The sequence below is a fragment of the Psittacula echo genome, assembly GCF_963264785.1.
Source record: "Psittacula echo genome assembly, chromosome: 2".
NCBI lineage: Eukaryota > Metazoa > Chordata > Aves > Psittaciformes > Psittacidae > Psittacula > Psittacula echo.
The window spans coordinates 57,858,664-57,886,322 of NC_137737.1; the positions used below are offsets into that span (position 1 = coordinate 57,858,664).

The 27,659-nt window shown below is 42.1% G+C and overlaps 1 protein-coding gene across 1 annotated transcript in view; it reads right to left on the reverse strand.

The window, feature by feature from the left end:
* Positions 1 to 27,659, reverse strand: part of OBSCN (obscurin, cytoskeletal calmodulin and titin-interacting RhoGEF) — a gene marked incomplete at both ends in the record, with an annotated part of 174,394 nt that overhangs the window by 142,042 nt on the left and 4,693 nt on the right. Inside the window, 12 exons of the mRNA XM_080609638.1 lie at positions 134 to 409; positions 916 to 1,191; positions 1,868 to 2,143; positions 7,393 to 7,668; positions 8,339 to 8,614; positions 9,355 to 9,630; positions 11,934 to 12,206; positions 15,828 to 16,103; positions 16,932 to 17,198; positions 18,083 to 18,385; positions 22,166 to 22,426; positions 24,484 to 24,753. Coding sequence (XP_080465764.1) covers positions 134 to 409; positions 916 to 1,191; positions 1,868 to 2,143; positions 7,393 to 7,668; positions 8,339 to 8,614; positions 9,355 to 9,630; positions 11,934 to 12,206; positions 15,828 to 16,103; positions 16,932 to 17,198; positions 18,083 to 18,385; positions 22,166 to 22,426; positions 24,484 to 24,753 — 3,306 coding nt within the window. The remainder of the gene's footprint in view (positions 1 to 133; positions 410 to 915; positions 1,192 to 1,867; positions 2,144 to 7,392; positions 7,669 to 8,338; positions 8,615 to 9,354; positions 9,631 to 11,933; positions 12,207 to 15,827; positions 16,104 to 16,931; positions 17,199 to 18,082; positions 18,386 to 22,165; positions 22,427 to 24,483; positions 24,754 to 27,659) is intronic.

Consider the following 27,659-nt stretch of genomic DNA (forward strand, 5'->3'; position numbering starts at 1 on the left):
CACATTATAGCTAGGCCAACCAATGATGGTCTCCAAAAATATGAAGAGTAAAAGGAAAAAACCTCATGAAATAATACTAATTTTTCTAAATAACCTAGAAATGGGAATGATGGGCCAAAGAATCTCCTCTTACCTGTGACATCGATCTTGAAGGTCAGTTTCTGGCCAGCAGCCTCACAGGTGTACTCCCCAGCATCTTTCTTCTCCAGCTGACCCACCACCAGGCGACGCAATTTGCCCTCCGACTCCACCTTGAACTTCTTGCTGGATGTGATCAGCTTCCCTTCCTTGTACCATTTCACATCAGTCTTCTCCTGGGCCACCTCACAGCTCAGCGTGGCATTTTCTGATAGTGCAGCTTTCACCTCTTTCTGCACCTTCTCTTTGTTTGTAAATACAACTTCTGGCTCTGAAAAGAGAGAGAAAATCAGAGTTCCTTAAAAATACGATGTTGCCCAATCCTCTTACCTTGACTTACAGGTAATAGTACATATAAAGCTATTGGAAAAACATTAAAACTATTTTGGTGAGTGCTTTTGGGGGGGAGAGAAGAGGGGGAGTGGTGGTGGTTGGTTTTCAAAGTTTTTTTTTGTGTATTATTTTGGTGAGTGCAAGCACTGGACTGACACCCTACTGCTCTCCACTGTGCCCCTGCCCTGCTCTGAAATTCACTGAAAATCAGCTGCGCTGCAGACTTGTTCATGCTGCACCAGCATATGGGGATTGAGAAGTGCAATCAACACTTTCCTTTTCAAGGTCCTGTTCTTTCAGAGATGCATCGTCTCTTAAGTTTATCCAGGATGGAACCTCCTGTCTTAAATATTTTATATTGCTTTATGTAGAAGATACATAATAATTTTTTTTTTCCTAATTATTCTAGAAATAACAAGGCCAGGCCAGACAATCTTCTCCCACCTGTGACATCGATCTTGAAGGTCAGTTTCTGGCCAGCAGCCTCGCAGGTGTACTCCCCAGCATCTTTCTTCTCCAGCTGACCCACCACCAGGCGACGCAATTTGCCCTCCGACTCCACCTTAAACTTCTTGCTGGAGGTGATCAATTTACCCTCCTTGTACCATTTCACATCAGTCCTCTCCTGGGCTACCTCGCAGCTCAGCGTGGCATTTTCTGATAGCGCAGCTTTCACCTCTTTCTTCAGTTTGTCTTTGTTGATAAACGCATCTTCTGCTTCTGTGAGGAGGGAGAAGGAATTTGAAAATCACAGGCTTGTTCAGGCTGTTCAAAACACTCACAGTCAAATGCAAAATCCTGATTACAATACCTTCCAACAGCTCTGTCATTTTGGAATGGTCTTACCCACAGCTAAGATACACTCAGACAGGACACAGTTCTCTCTACAGTCTAGGGCTGTGCATCAGAATTTCTGAGGAAAATGAACCAATGCCCCAGGAGTTAAGGTTCTACCCACCCCCATGCATCCATAAGATATCTGACTTTTTGTTCCTTAATGTAATGCTCAAATAAGCACCCAATCTCATCTGCCACACAGACCTAGATGTAAGCCTTGCCCACTCTAGGTACTTCTTGAGAATGATTCCAGATCTATTTTCCTAGACATCTGGGAGATGGCCCTACCATTATCTTATAAATCACAACAGCATATGTAGATTTGTTTATATTGCCTTTACTGGGAAATCAGAAAACAACAAGGACTGCTGGGTGCATGAAGACATCTAGCTGTAGGCATCTGTGTGACAGTGGATGCATGCAAGCTGGCTGCCTGATCAACCTCACTACTTAACCTCCAGGCTGCACAGTCCCTGGAGCCCAGACAGGGATTCAGTTTCACCTGTTGTAAATGAAAGTCATGGACTGCTCTGTGATGAGAACCAACATGTTCTCTCACCTGTGACACTGATCTTGAAGGTCAGTTTCTGGCCAGCAGCCTCACAGGTGTACTCCCCAGCATCTTTCTTCTCCAGCTGACCCACCACCAGGCGACGACATTTGCCCTCCGACTCCACCTTGAACTTCTTGCTGGAGGTGATCAGCTTCCCTTCCTTGTACCATTTCACATCAGTCTTCTCCTGGGCCACCTCACAGCTCAGCGTGGCATTTTCTGATAGCGCAGCTTTCACCTCTTTCTTCAGTTTGTCCTTGTTGACAAATGCATCTTCTGCTTCTGAAATATGGAAGCATCAGGGAAAAAATACCTAAGATAAAAATGGCTTGCAACAAGAAGCTATTACATGTATTTTGTGTCAGGGTTCTTGTAAGTAACATTGCCTTACAGTTTTTTTTATCACATAGAACAATGCACCCTCAAAACATAGTCAGTCTATATAGTTATCATACCTCTCTGACTAGTCTTCATGAACAGCTTGAGCACCTCTTTTTCATATTTCTTATAGTGAAAACAAAGACAAAAAACCCTCATGTTTTTATGATATTTCTACACCCCACATTTAGAAGTAGTCAAATATATCATGAGTTGCCATCTTCACTATCACATTTACAGGAAGTTACATCTGCTGTTTTAGATCAAGACTGGGTGTTGTTCAGAAAATATCTTCTAATTCAATTCCCCAAATATAACAAAGATAATATGGAGCAATACTTGGGCTACATTGTACATAAGATGTGCATATAAAATTTGAAGTATACTTTTATTTCCTCAGAAACCTGATTTTTCAGAAAACTGGCCATAGGGCATCTTCTCTTAATGCTGAACATAAGCGACAAGAATGAAGTATTAAAAATCATTTTCTTCCACAGTACCACTTAGAACTTCCATTTCAACCAGTAGAGTTGGCATCAAAAGGATATCGTGTATTTAGTATTTAGTTAAGCATATGCATTGAAAAGATTCAATTGTCACCTTGCTAAGTAAGACTGATAAATTGCATCTTTTAGCAATTACTGTAATGGTTTTCCTTTTGCCAACAACTGGCATGAGCACTGTTAGCTTTTATATCAGTGCTCATTTGACATGTGGGAGGACAAACAGACTCTAAATAAATCGTCTGCCATATTTTTTTCCACTGATTTACTGCACAGGAAATATAAAGTATTTCTGGTATGCCTACATGATAGATATCACATAGCAACAAGCATCCAGGACTTAGCATAAGTGCCCTATGCTGATTTGGTATTGCATTTGATCATTGAAGTACACGATTTCAGTGCAACAAAAAATCACAAATTCCAAAGATAAACTGACTAGCAAGTGTATGGGATTTCCATTGCCATCCAGTTGCAACGCAATAAAGAAAGATAATTCTTACATTCAGCTTCAGACATCTGGGTTACCTGGTTAACATGACCTGGGAGGCTCTTTGTTCTCCCTGATAGTCATGGTGAACTCCTTCCATAACCTGTGCTACAGCTTTCCTCCTCACAGTCACTCTCTGCAGCTTCCTAATGCCATACTTCACTCCTTGATGACTTTCTGCTCTGCATACCATCTCTGTTATGTCTGTACCCTGGCAGCAGCTGCCTGGGAGGGTAAGGAGCAGGGGTAAGTCCAGGTCAGGTTCCTACACTACTGATCATGGCACTACATGCAGCCCTGGGAGCCACATCATAGGCTTGCCATCAATAAAACACAGTCTATGCAGAGATGTCCTGCAGGGAGCAAGCCAAAGCAGGAACACAATTTATACGCTTTAAATTTGAGCTTCTCTGTTTATATTGGCTGTAGAAGGGGTGTGAGGAGAGATCGTCGTCATTAAGGTGTCATTAACAAGGTAGTGTACATGGCCTGTGCTGGGTGGTGCAAAATTCCTCAAAGGCCATATCAGCCCATTGCAGATTAAGCAGCATTTTGGTACGTAAAAGGGCTTGAGGACACACCACGGCTTGTATTCAAAACTGGTTGCAAAAATATAAACATTTTAACTTCCATCTACAGCTTGGACACTAAATACGCAGAATGCACTAAACAAGTTAAACTAGTCTGTTTCAATGGGGGCTGTATTTAAAATTTCATGTTAGCAGGGCAGGAATATGCCATATGGGTTGCTTACTTGTCCTCTGCATTTTTTTTAGGGATAGGAAATATGACTAAAACTTTCAATAAGCTTATAAAGTGACTTACACTAGCCAGTAATTTGTCCTATAAACTTATTTTAAAGTTAAACAAGCTGTCAGTGTGGATGACATTTCCAGCTTCTGTTGAAACTGGTTAGTGAAGTTACATTGAAATTGAGGAAAGCCATTTTCAGGACACAGAGCTTTTGCCAATTTCAAATCAGAATTTCACTGCATACCATGGATCTTAAAATAACAAGATTTCAGGATCAGCTCTTGGCTACACGTCTAGCCCTGTCCCAAGATGTGCAGCAACAGGTTCTTTTTGTATTAAGCAAAAAAATCTATGGCCGCATTCTAGTATTAAACACTGAGCATCTAACCTTCTTTATATATGGAAGGTTTTGTGCTACTAGTGGAGCCCTGGAGTACAGGAACCCTGAAAACTTTCTGAGTGCAATGGTAACAGAATAAATTAAGACCCAGAAAGCCAGTGCACTTTGGGATAATCTGGTAAGATAAGGATTTCTGCAGCAAAAGAGCCACACACTCAGAGTACTCATAATCCCTCCCGCCTTTCACACCAGATCATTTTCCAGTGAGTGCAGGACTTGCATGTCATGTTACAGTTGTACACATGAGAAATACAGCAACGGTAGCTAGGCAAGCACTCTCCACTTACAACAGAGGGGAAGGTGTTACATTACCCTGCTCAGTCATGAAGTCATCTGTTTTGAAAAAGAACTGAAAACGTTTGGTTTCCGAGGCAGATAGCTAAGAATAGCCCTCAGGTAGAGGAATTTAGTGTAAAAGCACAAATTTCTATGTTTTTTTGACTACACCTCTGCAGTAATGTATGAACTGATTTCAGCCCCTGAGCATGAGCTTGGCATTAAGAGAAAAAAAATGGTATAAGCCCATGGTACATTTTCTCTGAAAGATGCCTCTCAAATGTATCCTTACCATAATCCATCTTTCACTGAAACTGGCAGTTCCCGGTGCCACAATTCATGACAAAGAGACACCCTATGTATACCACTCAGAGCTGGGATGCATAACATCTGATGGCTTACAATATATGACACGGGGAGAAGCAGAGCTTTATGCTATAGCAGCAGTTGCACATTGACATAGGATATGGAAGGAGGAGAATGCCCCAAGACAGTGGGAGAGCAGTATAGCTTTTACAAGGGAACAGCACTTGAGCTATGCCCTGAAGCAAGGGCTTCAGGTCTGGAGCAAGGCTGCACACAGGAAAGTCAATAGACTCCCAACACAGTCGCTCTTCTACATAGCTGATAAAATGCCAGACCTTTGTCAGCATTGTGTGTTGCATGCTGTAAGAAAGCAGAGGAGAAAATAGATTCCCTATTCTGATCTGTAATGCTAACAGAGAGGTATTTGGCTGCAAAGACAGTGAAGTGTTACGAATATGAATAAAACAAAACAAAATCAAACCCTTTCCTATTATCCAGTTCAGAAATGATCACTCAGAATGTACCAAACGCGTCCATGGCTGCCTGGAGCCTGAGCTAACATTTACTGAACCTCTTGCAAAACAAACTGAGACCAAAGAAATCTCTAGTGTGGTTAGAGTGAAAGAACAACCTCAATATTAAATTCTCAGACTCTAAGTCATGTTTTTAATCATGGGGAAATGCAAATACAAATAAACACTCCTGGACTTCTGAATGGTAATTACAGGTGCAGAAATTGCAATGAACAGTCATCACCTTTGGTTCAGCAGATTGCAGATATGTGTGGTGCAGCTGATGCCAAATTTCAAGGATTATACACTAGTATCAACTCCAAAACATTCTCAATGCAGCCACAATAAATTAGGGGTCTTGTAAACAATACTGTTTAAGTAGCACTTGGTAGACAAGTATTTTCACCACTACTCTTAGCCTTACAAACCACAACTGGGTATCCAAGGACAGATAAGAAAAAAAGGTAGAGGAAAATCTGGGGGAAATGTTGTTAAATAGAAATTATAGTTCAAATTGCACAGATCTGTATGCATTTCTGTTCATCATGCGCAAAATTTTCATGCTGCATGGAGTTATGAGGCTGTGCTCACACCTGTGTTTGCACAGCCAGACTGGAATAATTGAAGCAATTCTCTGTTTTGGGAAGTAGGACATTGTGTAGAGAAAAGATGAAACAAAAAGGGAAGAATACAATGACTTTCAAGGAAGAATAACAAGAGGAGGAATACCAATAGTGATAATCAGATTGGAAGAGGTTCTGTAACACAGTGACCTCTAATGAAAAATCTTCATTCACTATCTGAGCCTAAGGAGGTGAACAGAGAGTTGAGGAGCTGATAACAGAATTTCTGTATGTAGCCTCTGCTCAGTCCTACACAACCTCACTGAAAGGGTAGATTAGGGCAACATCAGAAAGAACTTTAACAGCATTTCTAATAATTTGACAGGGAAAAAAAGCAGAAACACCCAGAAACAAAGAAAAGGTGTGATAAACCCATAAATGTATTGGCTTTCGCAAATCATAGGTGTTGCTATGTGGATATAACTGTATGAGTTTGCAAAGCTTGCTAAAGACACAAGATTAGACAAGTTGAAAATGGCCACAACTCTTGAGCAAAACAGAGTCACATAGCAAAAGAATTCGTGAAGCTAAAAGAAAAGGAGGGGGGCTTGATATGAGGAAAGCTAGTGCCTGGAAAACATAGTTAAAGTACTTTTAGCTTAACTTAGGTCAAAGATAAAGAACAATGTTTATGTTGTAAGTCTGTGGAATTTAGTGGATCCACTAAACACGAGTAAATTATTTCACACCATCCTTCTACTTATCAGTTAGTTTAGAGACTGTGCCTCCTGAGCATCTGCTAACTTGCGATACTCCTTGTCTGCCCATCCTGCAATAAATTTTGCAGGAAGGTCACACTGTTGTGAATCCTTGCCAGCTATCAGAAAAATTATGGATATGGCTGGTTTCAGCTAGTTTTGTGATTACTGGGGCATCCAAGTGTGCCAAAGGTGAAAAGTACACCATGAGGAAGACTGCTTGCTTCATCTTGAAGACCCCTGCCTGCATGAGGAAGACTGCTTACTTCATCCTCAAGACCCTTGCCCACAATTACCAGAGAGCAGTGCTCAGATGCCAAGAGGAGGAGACTTATGATAATAAGCTCCTGGAGCTAGTTATAATATTCCCCGCCTATATGTGGGAATTATGAATATGTATATGGCTAATGCAATAGTGAAAGTAACCTGTAACAAGTGCTAATCAGTGTGCCTCTGGCGACGGTCACGTGCTCAGCACTGTTGCTTTTGCTCTATTGACTTTGTCCCTCAATAAAACCCTGTTATCTCTATTAGAGGAGTGAGCTCATAGTTCACAATGGCAATGAAATATCAACCAAAATACATCTCCCACCTGTGACATCGATCTTGAAGGTCAGTTTCTGGCCAGCAGCCTCGCAGGTGTACTCCCCAGCATCTTTCTTCTCCAGCTGACCCACCACCAGGCAACGCAATTTGCCCTCTGACTCCACCTTGAACTTCTTGCTGGACGTGATCAGCTTCCCTTCCTTGTACCATTTCACATCAGTCTTCTCCTGGGCCACCTCACAGCTCAGCGTGGCATTTTCTGATAGCGCAGCTTTCACCTCTTTCTTCAGTTTGTCTTTGTTGACAAATGCATCTTCTGCTTCTGTGGAGTGGGAGAAGGAATCTGAAAATCACAGGTGTGTTTACACTGTCCAAAGTGCACAAAGCCAAATGAAAACTATGCCACCTTCCACAGCTCTGTCATTTCGGAATGGTCTCACCCACAGCTAAGATACACTCAGACAGGACACAGTCTCTGTACCACCTGAGGACAACACATCAGCCATTTCTGAGGAAAATGGATCAATGCCCTGGAGTTCAGCTTCTTCCCTTCCCCACAAGATATCTGACTCTTTGTTTCTTAATGCAATACACAAATAAGCACCCAATCTCATCTGCCACACAGACCTAGATGTAAGCCTTGCCCACTCTAGGTACGTCTTGAGAATGATTCCAGATCTATTTTCCTAGACATCTGGGAGATGGCCCTACCATTATCGTTACAAATCACAACAGCATATGTAAATTTGTCTATATTGTCCTTACTGGGAAATCAGAAAACACCACGGACTGCTGAGTGGGACTGACCTCACAGATGAAGACATCCAGCCATAGGCATCTGTGTGACAGTGGATGTACACAAGCTGGCTGCCTGATCAACCTCACTACTCAATTTGCTACACAGGCCCTGGAGTCTAGAGAGTGATTCATTTTGCTCTGTAGTAAACGAAAGTCATGGACTGCTCTGTGATGAGAACCAACATGTCTCCCACCTGTGACACTGATCTTGAAGGTCAGTTTCTGGCCAGCAGCCTCGCAGGTGTACTCCCCAGCATCTTTCTTCTCCAGCTGACCCACCACCAGGCGACGGCATTTGCCCTCCGACTCCACCTTAAACTTCTTGCTGGAGGTGATCAGCTTCCCCTCCTTGTACCATTTCACATCAGTCTTCTCCTGGGCCACCTCACAGCTCAGCGTGGCATTTTCTGATAGTGCAGCTTTCACCTCTTTTTGCACCTTGTCCTTGTTTGTAAACACATCTTCTGTCTCTGTAAGAAAGCCACAATAGCCACACATAGCTTTTTTGCAGTTGTCTTCTCAGTGCTTAGTCAAGTTCCCTGTATTTCACTATTCTTGTCCTGACAGGTAGTATCATGATGGCCCATCAAGAACAGAAAGCACCTTCATCTCTATTTTGCTGATAGGAGGTGAATAGGTGTATAGGAATTCTGGGATAAAGTTAAAAATCTCTGTTTGAGCACAGGTTTGAACCTAGGACTTCCAGCACCAACACACAGTGCCTGAATCCTCCTCCATTTTCTCTCTTTTTGTCTTCCTACGTCTCTCTAAGCTTCCAGTGAATTAGAACACAACAGCTCTCATATCCTCATATGCAGGAACCATTGCTCTTTTTCTGCCTATTTGAGTCACTCAAATTCAGTCATTCTCCATCTAAACAGAGCTCTTCAAACACCTCTTTCCCTGGACTTCTGTTATGTCCTTACACTGAGATCCTGCAGATTTTCTGCAGACACACCAGCTAATTGTGACAGGTGCAAAAGTTATCATTCTTGCCCACATCTTTTTTTGTGGTTACAACTAGTTGTGGTTACAACTAGTCATGGGTGCAAAAGTGTGTGTATAAAATGTTGATATGACAATTGGTCTAAAAAGCAAGTCCTACAGCTGAAATATTTTATCACAATGAGGTTGTGAGATGGTCCTCTGATTGTAAGATACTACCCCAATGAATATTCATTTATCCTTGTCATTTCTATCATTTTCTCACCTCTGACTTTGACTTGGAATGTTGTTCTATCATCCTTCGTTTCACAGGTATAGCTCCCTTGGTCTTGCTGTGTCACCTTCTTGATGATGAGCTTGCGGTGTGTCCCCTGGGAGACAATTGTTGTCCTCTGGTCCTGCTTCACCTCCCTTTGATCCTTCTTCCATACCACAGTTCCACTCGCAGCGGACACCTCACACACCAGCTCAAGGTTGTCAGAAGAATTGACTGATATTTCTGGGGTTGTTTTGGGCTTGTTGACAAAATTAACAGCTTCATCTGAAAAGAAAAAGAGAAAGCTGGATTCAGGCTTATCAGCACAAAGTTAAGATACAGTAATTACTGGTCATTATTTCATTGCTAGTCCCACTTGGGTGATCAAGTTTCACCTCTGGAGGTATAAATGTACATACATGTGCATGATCCTATTGCAACATAACTAAGACAGAGTGTTAACAGCTATGGCAATAAACTGTGTTGATGAGTCAGAAAAGTCCCTCCTGAGGTACAGCAGTGTTAGAAGTGATGAGGAGCCTTTCAATGTTTCTAAGCCCATTCCTGCAGCCCCATGTTCACAATTTCTGAACTAATTCTTCCCCAGCCTGGATCAGGGCACACATGGGATAATCTCATTGACATGATGTTCTCCAACTTCAAGAGGACTAAGTTAATATATGAGCCAACAGTGTCACATCTTTCTGCTGAAACTGGTCTTCACAGTAGAGAACTCACAACTGCTCACAGCTCGTATAGCTCAAGCGGAAGAGGTTCCTGCTCTGATACCTCAGCTCAAGCTCTGCTGACTGCACACATATGAGCTGTGCACACACAGAGTGTGAACCATGTATGCAGCAACAATACAGCATTCTTATCAATTCAGTTTTTTTGCAAGCATATTCATAGAGATAAAAGCAAAGGTAACTAAGTAAGTGGAGACAGGCACCTTGCATATAAAATGTGAGCAAACCTAGCCAACACACCTTGTCCCCTACGCTAACGAGCAGCACTTGATGAGCATGTCAGGTTTTTCATACCCTTCATTCCATCAAGGCAGCCCCTGAAGAGCAAGCTAATGGCTGTGAGCTATAACCAACCTTAGCTTAGTATTTCATTTCTTTTAGCAGCAACTGTTGCTTTCAGTCACTGAGTACCCCAAGGACAATTGCTATGCTACACCCATGCCAGGCACGTCTATGGCATCAGAGAACAAATATCTCATTAAAAATGGCAAGCATTAAGACTGATCTATTCTTTAAAAAATTAGATGACCAAAGAAGGGTAGTCCATCCACAATGCTGTTCGAGATTATTGGGGTAACTCATCACCATAAAGACAGATTACTTCCCTGCCCTAAGACCATCCCCTGACTGTGCAGTGTTGCTTCTTATCTCTTGAAAATGTTTATGGTGACATGTGAAACAAGGTGGAAGTTGCCCTAGCTAAGGTTTTGTTGACAGGTTGTAACTTAATCCTTGCTCATCAGAAAGTTATTTGGGGCACACAGTGATTTAGCAGATACCAGTTTCCTTTGCCTGAGCCATGTAAAGTTTTATCATAGGTGAGATTCACCTAATCTGCACATGGTCATCACAAAGTTAGGTATCCAGCCTCAGGTAAACATGCAGGCTTTCTCTGTACTTGATGTTCAGACAAAGGCAGGTCCAGAATGGGTTTTAAATACATCTTAGATAGCTCTCATTGGACGGTATAGATTAGATTACATAAATTTCAATTTAGGGGGTCAGTTCAGACTAGTTGGCTCTTTTAGACCAGTTTTTCAATGGGTAAAGTCAGGAACTATGAATTACACTCAAAATGAAATTGCATAATGCTGGATTCTTGACCAGAAAGAACTGGAAATGAGATGCAGAGTGAATACCTGAGGCTCCAGACATTAACCCACTTTTAGAAGTAAGGCTCCCACCAGGCTATGCAAATTGAATCAGTTTAATTTCTCAGATATAGAATTTCACAGATAAATTCTTGTGTCATTTGATACTCTGGCTCCATCCTGGACTGGAACGCACCAGCGACAAACATTTCTCTCTAGGCTTGACCTGACAGCCATGTGCTTTAGCACGTGCTTCATGCTGATGGGCACGTGTCATGGACTAGCAGCTTCACTTACAGTACCACAGGGAGATGTCTCAGAGATCACAGTGTCCTTTGGGAACAGCTGGAGACGCTTAACTCTCAGAATCAGGAGTTAAACTTGTCAAAAGAGCACTTTTATAGTAATATTTTAGGATGACCCCAGGCAGGAGGTTCAAATTTGATATACAGGTTGAGCTAAAAGAATAAAGGCCGAATGTGGCTTTCAGCCTGTTCAGCCAGCATGGTGTTTGAGTCATGACTCCTGACATAGCAAAAGCTTATGCTGGCTTGAATACATAACAGCATCGTTATATTATGTGCCTATATTATGAATTTGCATAAGGACCACACTAAGGGTCAGCCTCTGAAATACAGCTGTGCAATCTTGGCCCCAAAATCTGGCAATTTACGAGGTAAGACAAATATAATGAACAAATTCCTGAGTTTCTAACATAGACTCAGATCCCATACTTGCATCACAGACTTACCTGAGACTTTTAAATCAAAAGTAAGAGTGTCATCTCCAATTTTGCATGTGTATGTTCCTTCATCTTCTTTCGTCACAGCTGATGCCACAAGCTTATGCAGTTTTCCTTTATCTTCCACAGTGAATTTCTTGCTGGCTGTGATTTCTTTGCCATTTTTGTACCACTTAACCATGACATTGGCCTCAGAGGTCTCAGAAACAAATTCAGCCTTTTTTCCAGTGATGGCCCTGATAACTCCTCCGCTTTTCTCTTTGTTTATGAAGTTTGCAAATGCTAAAAAAAATATAGATGCATAGTGCTGGTAAATAATTGGGGGGGACATTAGTAAATATGTATGCTTACATATACATTAGGTACTAATTTATCATAAGACCAAATGTGCATGTTTAATTATGGATCCAATTACTAGATTCTAATTCAGAGCAGTCTTTATAAACCATATATCTGATTATCACATGTCCAAAAACCAGAGCACGTAGACAACTAGAGGTTGCGTGAAGGGGCAATGAAGCCCTAAGCAAAAAGGCTTAAAGAAAATATCTGAAAGATGAGGAAAGAAGTGAAACAAGCAAACTGGAGGGAAAGCAATGAAAGTTATTCAATCATTGTATTGTAACGACCTGGCAAAGAAAAGAATCTAAAAGAAGCTAAAATGTAATCTAGATATATTAAATTAAAAATCTATGCAAATATCACATAGGGCTGAAATCAAAAGCAATTTCTTCCTGGAAATTAACTGGAGCAAAGATAAACAATAAATCTGGCACCGTACTAACATGTAGTGAAATAAACGAGCTACCAATTGCCTCAAAGCACAGACTGAAAAACCCTCCAATATCCTAGCTAAAAACATCTTTTCCATGTGACTCCTTGTAAAAAGGGGGTTGCCATCTTCTTTGTAGCCACCTTTCAAATACAGGAATGTGATGATAAGGCTTCTCCTGAGCCTTCTTATCCATAGACTGAACAAACCCTGCTCTCTTGGCCTTTCCTCATATGGCTGCCCAGTCCTTGGATCATCTCTGTGGGTTTTCTATGGAATCTCTCTAGTCTTTCCACATCTTTTTTGCATAGTGAGGACCAAAACTGAACACAGTATTCCAGGTGTGTACTGACAAGTGCCTAGTAGAGTACTGCTCCATTAGCATTACTATAACTTAGCCTACAGGTTAAAAGCCTGGGGATGAAGAAGAGGGTGATGGGTTCATTCATGCACCTTTCACTTCCTCAGAAAAATAGAGTGAAAAATACAACCACAGCAGCCTGAAGGAGCCTTCTCAGATGTCTTGTTTTAATGCAGGAGATCACGTGTTGGGGGATGCCTGGCACATGAAGCCTCATGGCAGTGGAGGGATCGCAGTGATAAATGGCAAGTGCATTTTCTAGCGGGGCGCATTTGGGCAGGAGTGACACATCTCTGGACATGGCTTGGCACGGTGGCCTCTCGGCAGCCACATGATGCTCACGAGCCAGACACAGCTGACCTGCTCATCAAATGATTCACCAGCTACCTGTGTCTGATTTACAGGAGGAATAGATAAAAGGTGGCAATGCTGAAATGCAAAATAGTGAAACAGCATTTGTGAGCCTCATCTTGCAAGGATGAGAAGCATCAAAGCTGATTCTCCAGGAATCAAGCTACAAACAGCAGTTGTTTAAGTTACAGCTTGTCAACTTAACACAGATTTTAAAATTATAGCATTGATTACTCATTTTATGGTCACATAACAGTGAAAAGTACATGGAAATGTCCAACCGCTAATACAACTAAATCTGTGGATAGACCTGCCAGCATGAAAAATGATGCTAGAGAGGCAGAGAGAGTGAGAAGAAAACCAAAATGAAGAGCAGCTGCCAAGCGTAGACAGCACTTCCTCCACTGATTTAGTCACACTTTTTAATTATTTTTTTCAGCTCTTTTGAGTTTGCTTTTTGAGAATAACCAAGTAAGTTGTCAAATGTAAAACACACAGATTACTCAGGGGCTTTGTTGTTTCCACAGAGACCAAGGAGGGTGAGAAGCCAGGAGAATACAATGATGAAGCACCTCATGCTTACTCAGTATATAAACAGTGTGATCATTGCTGGGAAGAGGGTGAGGTATGATATGGAACACAGAAATCAAATGGCTTTCCAAAGTGAACTTGCCAATTCAAAGCAAAATTGCTACAGAACTCACCCCAAATGATGTCTGACAACAGGCTAGACTGACCTCACAGGTTGTACACTGTGAACCTCAGCCAATACCCAGATGATACCCATGAGGAAGGGTCTAAAGATACACTAGGGCTTTTCAGCCAAAATCTGGTCTCATTCAAGGCAGACAAAACTTGTATGAACTAGTTCAGAAAAGCTTGTCCAGATGGGAAGGCTTGTAAGAGGCAAGCTTAATGCTGTGGTTTCAGGGTAAAAAGGTTCAAAACTCCATGTTTTGCTTTGGGAATGAAGTGCCCGCAAGATAGATAGCAGGCAATCTGGATGGAAGGGCTGGAACAGCTGAACAACAGGATAGCTGTAAAAACAGCACTGGTTCAAATCTAACAAGCAGGAAACATTAAAAGAAAATTATATTTTGCTATTTATACAGCCTTCCATCTGAAGACCTTACAGTCATAGAATTTAACTTAATAAACTTAACAGTCATAGAATTCTTGAACTGTTTGGATTGGAAGGGACCTTAAAGCTCACCCAGTTCCAACCCCCTGCCATGGGCAGGGACACCTTCCACTAGACCAGGTTGCTCAAAGCTGCATCCAGCCTGGTCTTGAACACTGCCAGGGATGGGGCAGCCACAGCTTCCCTGGACAACCTGTGCCAGTGCCTCACCACCCTCATAGGGAAGAACTTCTTCCTCAGATCTCATCTAAATCTGGAAAGGTATTTACCACAAAACTAAACAGACAAAAACCAAACAAATAGCAAAAAAAAAAAAAAAAGGAAAAAAAAAAAAAAGAACAGAAAAGAGAAGAGAATAAAAGAAAAGAAAGAAAAGGAAAGGGAAGGGAAGGGAAGGGAAGGGAAGGGAAGGGAAGGGAAGGGAAGGGAAGGGAAGGGAAGGGAAGGGAAGGGAAGGGAAGGGAAAAGAAAAAAAGAAAAGAAAAGGAAAGGAAAAGGAAAAGGAAAAGGAAAAGGAAAAGGAAAAGGAAAAGGAAAAGGAAAAGGAAAAGGAAAAGGAAAGAGAAAAGAAAAGAAAAGAAAAGAAAAGAAAAGAAAAGAAAAGAAAAGAAAAGAAAAGAAAAGAAAAGAAAAGAAAGGAAAAGAAAGGAAAAGAAAGGAAAAGAAAGGAAAAGAAAGGAAAAGAAAGGAAAAGAAAGGAAAAGAAAGGAAAAGAAAGGAAAAGAAAAGAAAAGAGAAAAGAAAAGAGAAAAGAAAAGAAAAGAAAAGAAAAGAAAAGAAAAGAAAAGAAAAGAAAAGAAAAGAAAAGAAAAGAAAAGAAAAGAAAAGAAAAGAAAAGTCCCACAATGCTAAGACGATCTTGGTCCATCAGAACTTTAATCAGAGCTGAACTAGCTCTTTAGTGACCTATCCAATATCATGTAGCAAGTATAGCACAGACATGGCATCATGTACGTCCTACCCCTCCAGCTGAATTTCTTCACCACAAGAGCACCTTTTCACTACCCAGCCCTCAATTTCAAGAAGTGACTCCAAGTTCACATGGAATATCAAGACACCAATTTTTGTGAACACACAGCTCTTACCACTGAGACAGTATGAGATCTTGTATTCACTCCCAAGTCCCACTCTGGGACGACACTGTCAAGGCTAGATGTCCAAGGGAGTTATCACAACTCCCTGCACTACTTGTTGAGCATTCCCTTTCTGTCCCTTGATGACTATCAGCCTAGGGTAGGAAGAAGCCACTAGAGCAAAGCAGCCCAGACGGTCACATACCTTCCACTGAAAGCCGATAGAGCATTTTGTCCCCTTCACAGATACACTCGTAAACTCCAGCGTCCTCTGCTGCAGTGTTGCGAATTTTCAGGATGTGCTTCTTCCCCACAGTTTGGAGTTCGTATTTTTCACTGGCCTTAAGCTCTTTGCCATCCTTCATCCACTTCACAGTAGCGTCTGCATCTGAAAGCTCAGCCTGAAGTTTGACTTCCTCCTGCAGCCGAGCAGAGACTTTTTCTACATCTCTGCTCTTGTTGGTAAATCTCACTGCAGCAGCTGTCAGGAAAAAAGGCTTTGTTATTTCAAGTTGTTTTGAGATAACACATCCCTGATACAAATCTGCTGTAGACTGAGATATCTCTGAAAAAGCATGAAGTCCTGTTCCTGCCCTCACACCCATGTCAATACTGAGAATTTTTTTCTGGTTCAGGATATTTGATCTGGTTTTACTGCCAAAGACAGTAAGGGGAAAAAAACGCACACCTTTCTGCTGAATAATAATACTCTAAACATGCTTCTGCAGGGATTTTCACACAAAGTCAAACACATCCTTCCACAACCTTCTGCCATGCAATGTAGGCACATACAAATGTTATTGTCATTTCATAGAGGACAGTTGAAGCACCCAACTCTCAATGCTAAGTCAAGTTACATTAAACTAACTTGTACATCACACACATCTGTGGTAGACTAAAAAAACTCCAAGGAAAAAGAAATCTGTTAGCAATTAATACTGCTTTGCTTTTGAAAGACCTTACTACAGTCAAAAAGCCTAGCCAAACCTGGAGCTGAAATTACTGGCTAAAGGTGACTCAGTGGTAGATCTGGTGACAGAATGCACTGACTGATCGCTGCGAACTACAGAAATTCATGAGCTGATGTTAGGCAGTCTAGTTCAGATACAAACCAGCTGGCTAGATCGACTCATTCTGAACTCAGTACTATCATAGATCATACTATGATCCACGTTAATTCACATGATGCAATTTCAGACACATCATACAGACCAGGCATCCGTGAAAGCCTCTGCCCCAGACGTAATCATCAGGTCACAGGAAATGCCCTTTCACAGCAGAAATAAGGACAATTGGTGAAAATACATACCTTTCACTCTCATCTTGGTGCTGGTGTTAATGCTATTGGCAACAAATTTCACTTCTGCTCCATCATCATTCTTGGTAACATTTTTTATGATTAGGGTGTGAGTAGTTTGGGTTCTCTTAATGATGTAGGTCTCACTTTCCTGTAAGACTTTACCATTAAGGTACCAAGTGCCAGAACATGTTGTTGTAAGGTCAAGAGTAAACACGGCATCTCCTCCAGGTACAACTTCAACAGTTGTCAGGGGTGTTTTCACAGCTGGGACTGGTTCTAGGGAAGAGCAACATATATCTCTGAGGCCAAAGGACACAAGTTCTTGGTGTAAACAAGACACAAGAATGAAGTTGTGCAGTCTTAGACTATTTCTATGCACTGAAGGCAATACACAGTTGGTCAGCAGGGTTTGATTTCTATAATTGCAAGTAGCTGACCTCTGGTAAGATAAGGTTAGTTTCTGCAGGAAAAGAACAGGCATATATTACTTATTTTACCCTAAGATATTTAAAGGCATAACAAGTCTGAAACACAACAGTTCCCAAAAAGTATGCTATTTATACAACCACTATTATTCTTAGATTACAGAAAGAGCCTAAGGAGGCCACTCAGCCTACTAGTCACTTCTAGATATTCTAGGAAAACACAGGCATGCTCAGACAGGTAGGGAAAAGGATGGCGATAACAAGACACAACATCTGTGCAAAGTCTGTGTGGATATTGTCTAGTGCAACGAACCAAAGATAGAAGCAATCCTGTTGCACACAGTAATTCTATGGAGAAGAGAAGGCTCTGAGAATACCTTAACACAGTTTCCAGTGTCTAAAAGGGCCAAAAAGAAAGATGGAGAGGGACTTTTTACAGGGGCAAGGGGCAGGACAAGGGGGAATGGCTTTAAATTTGACAGAGGGGAGATTGAGATGAGATCTGAGGAAGAAGTTCTTCCCTGTGAGGGTGCTGAGGCCCTGGCACAGGTTGCCCAGAGAAGCTGTGGCTGCCCCATCCCTGGCAGTGTTCAAGGCCAGGTTGGACAGGGCTTGAAGCAACCTGGTCTAGTGGAAGGTGTCCCTGCCCGTGGCAGGGTGTTGGAACTGGATGATTTTTTTAAGGTTCCTTCCAACCCAAACCATTCTGTGATTCTATAATGGTTTTATGCTCACCGAGGTGCATGCTCCCTGGGAACTCCAGGTAGGGGCCCTGTCCATAGGCGTTGACTGCAGACACTCTGAACTGATAGTCAGCCTCTTCCAACAGGTTGCTTACAGTATACTCTGAGACAGTGACATGAGACTCATGGCACATCACCCAGGTTAAGCTATTTAGTTTCTTGCATTCCACGATGTAGCCGTCAACTGGAATGGGTCGGTCCATCTTTGGAGGGGACCATGCTAGCGTCACTGAGGTTTCTGTTTTATTTTTCACCACAGGGTCAGACGGGGGTTGGGTGGGAGGTTTTTTGGGAGCTGCACAAGGAAAAACAGAGTGAGAAGTTTATGTCAGAATGGAAAAGCCACTGTGCCTCACCAAAAAAGCTTACACTGGACTAAGAGCTATTCTTGCTTAATAAACCTCCATAAAACACTGATGTGAGATGGAAAAGCAACAGAATGGTTAGAAGATGCATTTAGGCTACATTACACAAAGATATACAATAGCCCTACCTCTACAGCTAAACATACACGATTTCCACACAATATTACAATTGTTTGCACAAAGCATCTACAATGAACAATTCACAGGCAAAGATGTCCAGTGCTAGACACAGACCCACACTGCTTCCTGTACAGCTCCTGGGCAAAGCAGGCTAATACTCAGCTGGTTATTTTCATTCTATGATTATTTATATTCTATTTATGGTTATTTATATTCTATGATTCTATGATTCAGAGGATGGGTAAAATCACCCAGAAGCTGTTCAAAATTCTGTGCACTAAATCCCTAGTCCACCTCCCTGGTGTGAATTCGGGCTAAAAGAAATAGAATTAAAATTCCTCAGTGGGATTATACTGGCAAGGTGACACAGTTTTGCCATGCTTAGTAGACATTGTTGTACAGGGATAGTGGCACTAATATTCTAAGTCTGTTGGTATGTATCTTCTGTCAGAATTTCAACCTTACACATCCCCGAAAGTCAGGAATGTAGATGTGCCTGTGAGAGCCAATGCAAGGCAGGGCACCACTGCATCCAGGAAGAGCGTGGCAATATTTTGCCATGCTTTGCACACAGCTGTGGCATCCTGTGCAGCAGTGGGAATCCACTCCATGAAGGCAGCCTGTGCCATTTCTTCTTGAGTACCTATTCCAACCATACACTAAAACATTTCAGCCTAGATCCGCAACAGGTTTCAGCACAGAGCAGCTAAACATCGTACAACTGGGACATTTCAGAGATGAAAGATAGATTAGATGATAGATAGATAGATAGATAGATAGATAAGATAGATAGATAGATGTGAATAAGCAGTGCATGGGGTTTAGAGTTATGGAGACCTCAGCTGCTTGTTACACAGGCTTGGCTGTTCTCTGTGGCCACTTTCATCTGGGTATCTGTCCTCTGTCCTGCTTCTGAATATAATGTTATTCCCCCTTAGAAGGTGTGCTGTGACTTTGCCTCCTAAGAGTGATAGCTGTCACTGGGGATCTCTGTTTTAGTAATTTATGCAGAGCCAACTTTGGGTGCTGAGGAATTAACTTTAAAAAGAAATTACATAAAGTCGTGTCTCCACTGCAACACCTTACCATTGAGGCGATGTGGCTGTTTTATGGTACCTAAGGTGACAAATGTATCCTTGTAGGTATTTGCAAAATGAAGATTTATGTTCACCCTCTCATTCTTCCTGAAACCCTTTAGAGGAGGCTCAAGTCCCATGAGGGTTATTCACTGAGTACTGCCACTAATACAGTCAAGAGGCCAGGAATTATCTGATACGCTCTAGTTACATATCTACTGACGTGGTAAAGGATTCATTTCATTTAATTACGGCTATCTGAAAGGTGTCCAGTTTAAGGCATTCAACCAGACGTCAGCTGTAATCCCACAAAGAACAGCATGCTCGGGAGCAATTTATCGTAACTTAAAGAAGGTGCACAAGGTGGCTGAAACAAATTGCACATTACAGATACTCAAGTATTCATGACTACAGAGGGAGCCTGTATGATGAACCTACACTAAAAACTGAACTTGGAGACAACTGATATTCTCTCTGCTTCAGCTTACCCATCCTTAAAATGGGCATAGTAACAATGCAACTAAGCAAGTAATATATAAATATCTATTGCCTGATAAATTCTATTAGAACAGCCAACACCAATCTTGTCTAGCTAATTGAAAAAAACGTGAACATAGTACACAGGGGTCTTCAAGCAGCTAATCAATCAAGTACACATGAAGTGTAAAAACAGGAAATCTCAATGCAATACACTTTTATTTCATTACATAAATAGTCACCTAAGTGTTTTGGGGTGCACAGTTACCAGGCTGTCAGTTACTGTGGGTCAGAGCTAGATGCCAAAGGTCCTATTAGTGTCTCATTAAGCTGAAAACCAGACCCTGGAATCAGATATCTTGACCTTACCATGAGAAAGGTAATGTAATTTTCTTTGAGAGAATTCTGTTTGTGGGAAGACAGCTTCTTACCTCTTTCTATTCCATCAATCAATACTGTCCTTCATAGCTTAGACTGCAGAATCCAAAATCAAACTGAACTTTGTCGTTCCTAATTAATAACAGCTTGGTTGGACATTACAGCTTTCCAAACACCTTAAAAACTGCCACAATGCTAAATGTGACAGTTAAACTCTTTTTTTTTTTTTTCCTCTTTTTAGCTCAATAGGATCAGAATGGCCCATTCAATTTTAGATAGCACAGCAGATATAAACCTTTAATTAAATATTTCTTTTTACCACTGACTAATTGCAGTTTGGAGGTGGTAGTAGGAGAAAGTAAGAATTATTCTTCCCAGATACTGACTACAATGGATGATTTGTTCATATGCAAACCAGAATTTGATCAGAGCCAGAAAGTACATGTAGCTCTCCATCTTAAAATTAAGTAGCTTCTGCCTGGGAAATGCAGCACTGTAAAGTTAATTAAATTAGCCAACTTAACAGAAACTTCATTTCAGATCTGATCTCAAATAAATTGCACCTGCTCAGGTCGGGTGTGCCAGCTGAAGGAATTCTCCAGCCTGTATGTCATATAATAACACGTAACAAAGCTAAACAGGACAAAGATTCCTTCTTTCAGCATAGTTACCATCAATTCACAGGGTCCTCCCAACTTTGTCATGTTAAAGAGAGGATGAGACAGGATATAGCTTTGCTGGTCTCCACAAAAGGAAGGAAACCATATTTTCAGGAAGAAGCATTTCCCCTTTTTCTTGCAGTTTTGGTTTGGTTTATATATTTTATACATATAACTTTAATAAAAACTTCAAGAAGCTAAAATCAAAGCAAGATGTTTCAATGTTTCAAGTTCAGTGGATGTCTGACTGCCCAAAATCCTTAATATCTGCATGTTTGTAGATGTTCCTTCATAAATGCTTTTCCTTGCTAGACTGGTAATAAGCTTCATATTCTGACAAAAATGTTCAGAGCACCTATCTACTTTACTTTAAAATCCAGCACACCTGCAAGCCACCTTCATGTTTCTGTTGACTCAAGTCCTGGGGAAGTAATAGAATGTTGACTAACTCTCCCCTCCAAATACTCAGTGAAGAGAGAGGAAGAGGTAAGTTGCCCCTATTTGCTAGGAGAGGTATTATCCCAATAGCAAGAACTGATAAATGCTCCTCAAAGAAACTAATGATTTTGGAAAATGACAGCATGTAGATGGAGCACCTACAGCACTCTGCATACAATGAAGTAAAGCAACTGGAATATGTGCAACTTACACATTGGGTTTTTTAAGCACCTCCTGGCAGGGAGAAGACATGTCTCTTATCCCATGCTTTACTCCGTTATCATTTTATGTTCATTCCAGCATGAAATAAGAATGATGCAGAGAAGATACATGTTTGTGCCATGCTCTTTCCTCAGGACTCTTCTCTCCCTGTTTTGATCCCTCCATAACATCTCATAACACTCATGATCAGGCTGTTGGCTTTATGCAGCAGACATCAAACCTTCTGCTGTCTTTGGGCAACAAACTCACCATGGCAATACCTGAAACAACAGTACTACCACGGGAATACCTGCCTGCTGGGGAAAGCACAACACCAAGGCCAAATAAAAGTGAAGCTTACTGGTCACAGTGAATTGGGTAGAAGTCCTGCTTTCATCGGCCAGGAACACAATTTCACCAGCATCTTCCATTTTACACTCTCGGATGATCATGGTATGCTGCTTGCCAGAGCGTGTGATGGAGATTCGATCACTGGATTTCACTTCTTCTTTATTTTTCAGCCATCGGATATTCTGGCAATCATTGTCCAGCTCCACGCAGAAGATGGCTGTATCATTTAAGAAGACCGCAGTCTTTCGCGGAAGTTTCTTAATGATGTTCCCTTTAAATAAGAAAGTAACTATGATCAGCAAATACTAGATATTGAAGTCTCTGGCAACAGACTGCTACAGGACTGGTCAAACAGCTCTCACCTAATCAAAACATTGTAGACACTATGCAGACACCCCTGAATGAATTCCTAGGCTCTGAGCTGTACAGAACAGATAATCCCCAAGACTCATTTTGGCCTGCAAAGAGGGAAAAGCCATCTTGTTTGACTACAGTCACTCATGTTTCCAGCCTACCATGTGGAGTCTGTTGTTGGGTAAACACCAGGTATGTAGCCTTGCCAAGAACAGATTTGACAGGGATACAACTTTCATTACTCACATATGCTGGGAATTCAAATTAAAACGTTGCTGAAGTGGGTCAGTCTTAAACTTCACAGCTGTCTCATCTGTCTTTGGGATTTTGCCTCTATCAGATTCACCAGTAAGTTAGAAAACCAAGATGGCAAACACACCAGTCACCTGAATTGATAGAAAATACTCGAAAACCCTCAGATGTCTTCTTGGAGTCAACCCAGAAATAGACATGGAATGAACTTCATTTATTTGTGTCCTTTCCAAATGACTATGATGACTATCACTTATTGGAACAACCTCAAAGTTATTCCTTGCAACTATTCACAAGAAAGCTTGGACTTCTTCATCAGGATACCACACCTAGTGACAGATGGTGACTAGCTCCAGCCCTGTTAATAGTCCTTGTGAGGCAAAAGAGCCCTCACCCAGGCAAAGGACCTAGAGATATCTAATGAGAAGCAATGCTGAACCCATTCATGAAGCAACCAGACACACATTTCATCAGCAGCATTCAAGACCCCAATTTTCTGCTCACATTTCTGCTCCTTGCTGCCCTCAGCAGTGTCCCCATCCCCACAAGCCCTTTGCACCCTGCCAAGCTCTCGCTTTCTCCCAACCCCACCCTGCTCTCTCAAATCTTCTCCCCCCTGGCAGGCACAGGGCTCCCGCAGGAAGGCTCTGCCTCCTTTCCCTGCCGGGAGCTCCACCTGGCTCAGTCACTCTCTTTTTAATGGAACATGCCACCATAGCACAAACAAGTGAAAAATACCAGCTGTCCTACTGGGGCCAAACACACTGACAGAGTTTGATTGGTCTCAACTTAACAGAAGGCAGAACAGAAAGATGTCTACATGAACTCTCCCACATGTCCAGACTGAATTTTCCCTTCTGCCTCCACCCATATGCACCCTCTACAGTTTGCCTATGGTAACAAATGATGACAAAAAGGAATCTGATCAAAGATGCGTGTCACCCAGCTGTCTCGCACCAATATAAGCAGTGAAGAACAACTTCTGCTTTCCCTGGGAGTAAAGTCAGGCTTCAGATGGGGCAGGAGAAGTATAATCCTGCAGCTATGACAAGTCTCCAATTCGTGCAACAAGAGACAAAGGGGAACTACAAGAAATCTGGAGAGGGACTTTTGACAAGGTCAGGAAAGGATAGGACGAGGGTGAATGGCTTTGAACTGACAGAGGAGAGATTTAGATATTAGGAAAAAAGTCCTCACTATGAGGGTGGTGAGGCCCTGGCACAGGTTGCTCTGAGAAGCTGTGGCTGCCCCATCCCTGGAAGCAGCCTGCACCACATATCAGACCATCAACCACAGCTTGTAAACCAGGTTCCCAGTGTGGTCAGCACCGCTCTTGGACAAGATTGGCTATTGTGTTCACCAGACACCAGATAAGATACGTGTCAGATAGTGCCAGGGAATGCATCTGATGCTTGGGATCATGTTAAGGAGTCTACAGTGTGAGGCTAAAGCTTATAGGCCTTATAGAAAGCCCCTTTAAGAGCAGGTCCCCAACCAGGTGACATATCTTCTGCAGCAACACCGTCTGTCCCCTGTGTCCCAGAAACCCCTGGCAAGGAGACCCAGGGACCCACTGGCCTGACACACATGGCTCTCCTTTTGCACCACAAGGGAGTCTGCTGTCCTTCACTGCACACATGCACAGAGTGAATGCCGTTCATAAGGTTGAGTCTGGAGTGTCACGTGTGAATCTCACACTTGGTAGGTGAGAGTCTTTCTTACCTTGAACTGACAACTCCGCAATGGTCCTGCTCCCTTCCTTCATCTCACAAATGTAGACAGCATCGTCATCTGCAGTGATGTCCTGGACAGTGAGGCGGCGATATGTGCCCTCTTCTTCAATGTTGTATTTCTTGCTCTGCCGGAGTTTGGTTTCCTCCTTGAACCAAGATGTCTCTGTACTAGGAACGGGCACTTCACATTGGAAGGTAGCAGATTCTTTCTCCCTCACTTCAAGATCCTTCAGTTTTTCCTTGAAGGGTATAGAGGGTTCTTAAGAGGGTAAAAACACAAAGGATAAACAAGAGAGTTTGATGGTCTGTGGTAAGAGCTGTGCAAATAAATAAGTCAATAAAGAAAATCTAAACAATAACACTCCTTGTGATATTAATTTGTCCTGAGCCACCATCTAAACCTATAATCAAGCCGTGCTACAGCAGGTGTACTGCTCTAATGTAAAAAAAAAATCTTAGATCCCAGAAGAAGTATTCTAAGGACTTATCTAAAACAGTGTGGTATCAGTCTGAACAGCAGTACTTGCCCCACAACACCACAGAGCGGTGTTTGCTCCAATCCAAAGCAATGTGAACAAGTTGGTGAAGTATCAGGTAAATAAAGTCCTCTCTTGTGGCCTGCTTGACCTCTAGCACAAACACCTCTGCACTGCACCTCCTCATTTACTGATGCCAGTAAGATGAAGGGAAGGGCCTCCCAACCTAACTTTACAGGTAACAACAGCCATTTCATGTCAAAGTATAAGCCTTTAAAGTAATCATGCTACAGGTGGGTAAATGGCAAACAAACCTGTTACAGGAAAAGCAATTCTAGGTGAGTGTGTGAGCATCTGAACTGGTCAGCTGGTGTAAGAACCAATGTTTTTAGGGGTCTTGCAGCAGAAGCGAGCTCAGCAGAGTGATCTAAAAGGCACAGGAAGATGAGCAGTGGCTGTGTACAAGACAGATACGGGGGAAAGCACAGGAGTAACTAATTGAGGGGGTTTCTGTTCTTCCCACCTGCAGCAAAGGCTCTGCATCAGCTTTTGCCAGCGACAATAAAAGAACTAGAAAAAAAGCCCAAGTCTCCCTCCTGCCCTTGCTTTCCAGCAGTGAAGCTGCTGTGTTCTGGCTTGTAGAGAAACCAGAGTGTAGATCAAACATGTGAAACAGCTGCATGGCAGTGAGGGAAGACATTTTGCAAACAGAACAATGTTTAATTCCACTGACAGCTGCACTGTGAAATCACCCTGACACCCCAGCACTAAACTGGAGAAAGGGGATTGGACTGAAGAGGACAGCCAGTGGTCACAGCCACAGGACTGGTATCGTGGTCATGTCACAGACTTGGATGAGTCAGTGCTGATACATCACCACTCATGCTTCATGAGAGATCATGTCTTGACATGTACCTTCGTCTTCTAATAACTACGGTACCAGCTCCCAGCCCTCTTTTGTGACTCCATTCTCCCTCTCCCTGACCACAAACATTCTCCCAGGCTGGTAATTGCATATGTTTACTAAGAGTTGTAGTTAGCTAGTGAGTAGCAGTCACTAATGCCAAGTGTTAGTCAAACAGGAGTAGACCCTCACAGGGAAGAACTTCTTCCAAATATCTAAATCTTTCCTCTGTCAGTTTAAAGCCATTCCTCCTTGTCCTATCCCTACCTGCCCTTGTAAAAAAACATGACAACTTGGTTATTTTCTTAAAAACTGTTTTGCCTCACTGCACCTTAATTCCAGGCAAGTCAAAGTCACCTTGAAAAGCCTTAACTACAGTTACACAGACCTGATCTACCCACACTCCACATGTTAACTATCTTTTTCTCTTTAACGAACAAGCAACACAGACTCTTGCCCTGCAATCCCATAAATCATTTCCGGAATCGCCCCATGCAATCAGGGGGAATTAAGCAGTTGTAATTCTCATGCCATTGGAACAAGCAAGAGGATGAGATCAAGAAAGCATTGATCAGAAGGATGTCAGCCTCCGAGAGCTGGATGCAATGTTGCTGCATGAGATAGGAAGGAGTCTGGAGCTGACACTGAGAACACACGGACATGCCCAAGGGCCAAAAAGTAACACAAGATGCACCTGAGAAGCACAGAAGTGTATTTTCATACTTGGAGCAACTGACGATATCATTAACCCCTCTCCCTTTACAGCCACTAAGCAGTATCTAAGGTGAAAATAAAAAAAGAGAAAAAAGAAAACTACTCTAGGAAATAGCTCCTAAATGTACAAATGCAGAATTGTTGGTTGACTCTTCAGTCTGTGTTGCGGTAACAGCATTACCTTTCCAACCAGAGAAAGTAGGTGCAAGGCTGTATTTGACAACTTGGGGTCAGAGATATTCTCTGAAAACAACTTTGGTTTCATACTTCTGACATGTGCACACATCTTATCTCACTCTGAATGGGGCTTCAGAGACACAGCAGCTGATAAACTGAATCAAAGCCTGGGATTCACCCAGCCCACTGTTTTTTATATTTTGGAAATGTGAGAGAGGCTCCAAACCCCACAAACCTCCTCTTCCTGAATATATCTTCATGCTCATTACATGGTTTAATATGTACCTGCTCAGAGAGAGGGGTTTAATTTTTGTAAGAGGACTACAGAAGCACCACGTTCCAAGCAATTCATCTGGCCCATAACCAGCCCCTTACCCAGGTCAGAGAGATGCTCAGATTGGTGGCCAGGAGGGAACAGAGTTTCCAGCTAATGAACAGGCAACCCAGATCTCAAGGAAAGGTCTGTGAAAGGCAGGTGGCTCATCTTCCTTGCTAATGAACTAATCAACACAGATTAATAACCAGATAATATTTACACGAAGAAGACATTCTGAGGAAGGAAGCACTAAACTTTACACCAGCCTTTCAGTGTATGTTCACTTAACTAGCTAAATGTGAAAACAAATATACTTACTCTACCACTGGCCAGCATAGCGAGTTAAGAAGAGACCTCTGTTACTCTCTTTCAGCCCATGTTGTCATGCAGTCTGTCAGATTTTGACATTTACATTGCAAATTCTCTAACGTAGGCATCCTCTCTTACCTATTTGCACAGCACCCAGCACGAGTCAGAAATATTCTGGGCTGTAACTACTACAGGCACATCAGAAAAAGCTGCTGCATATAGTTTTTAATATTAATCTGGTTTTAGTCAAAGCAGAACAGAAATTCTCA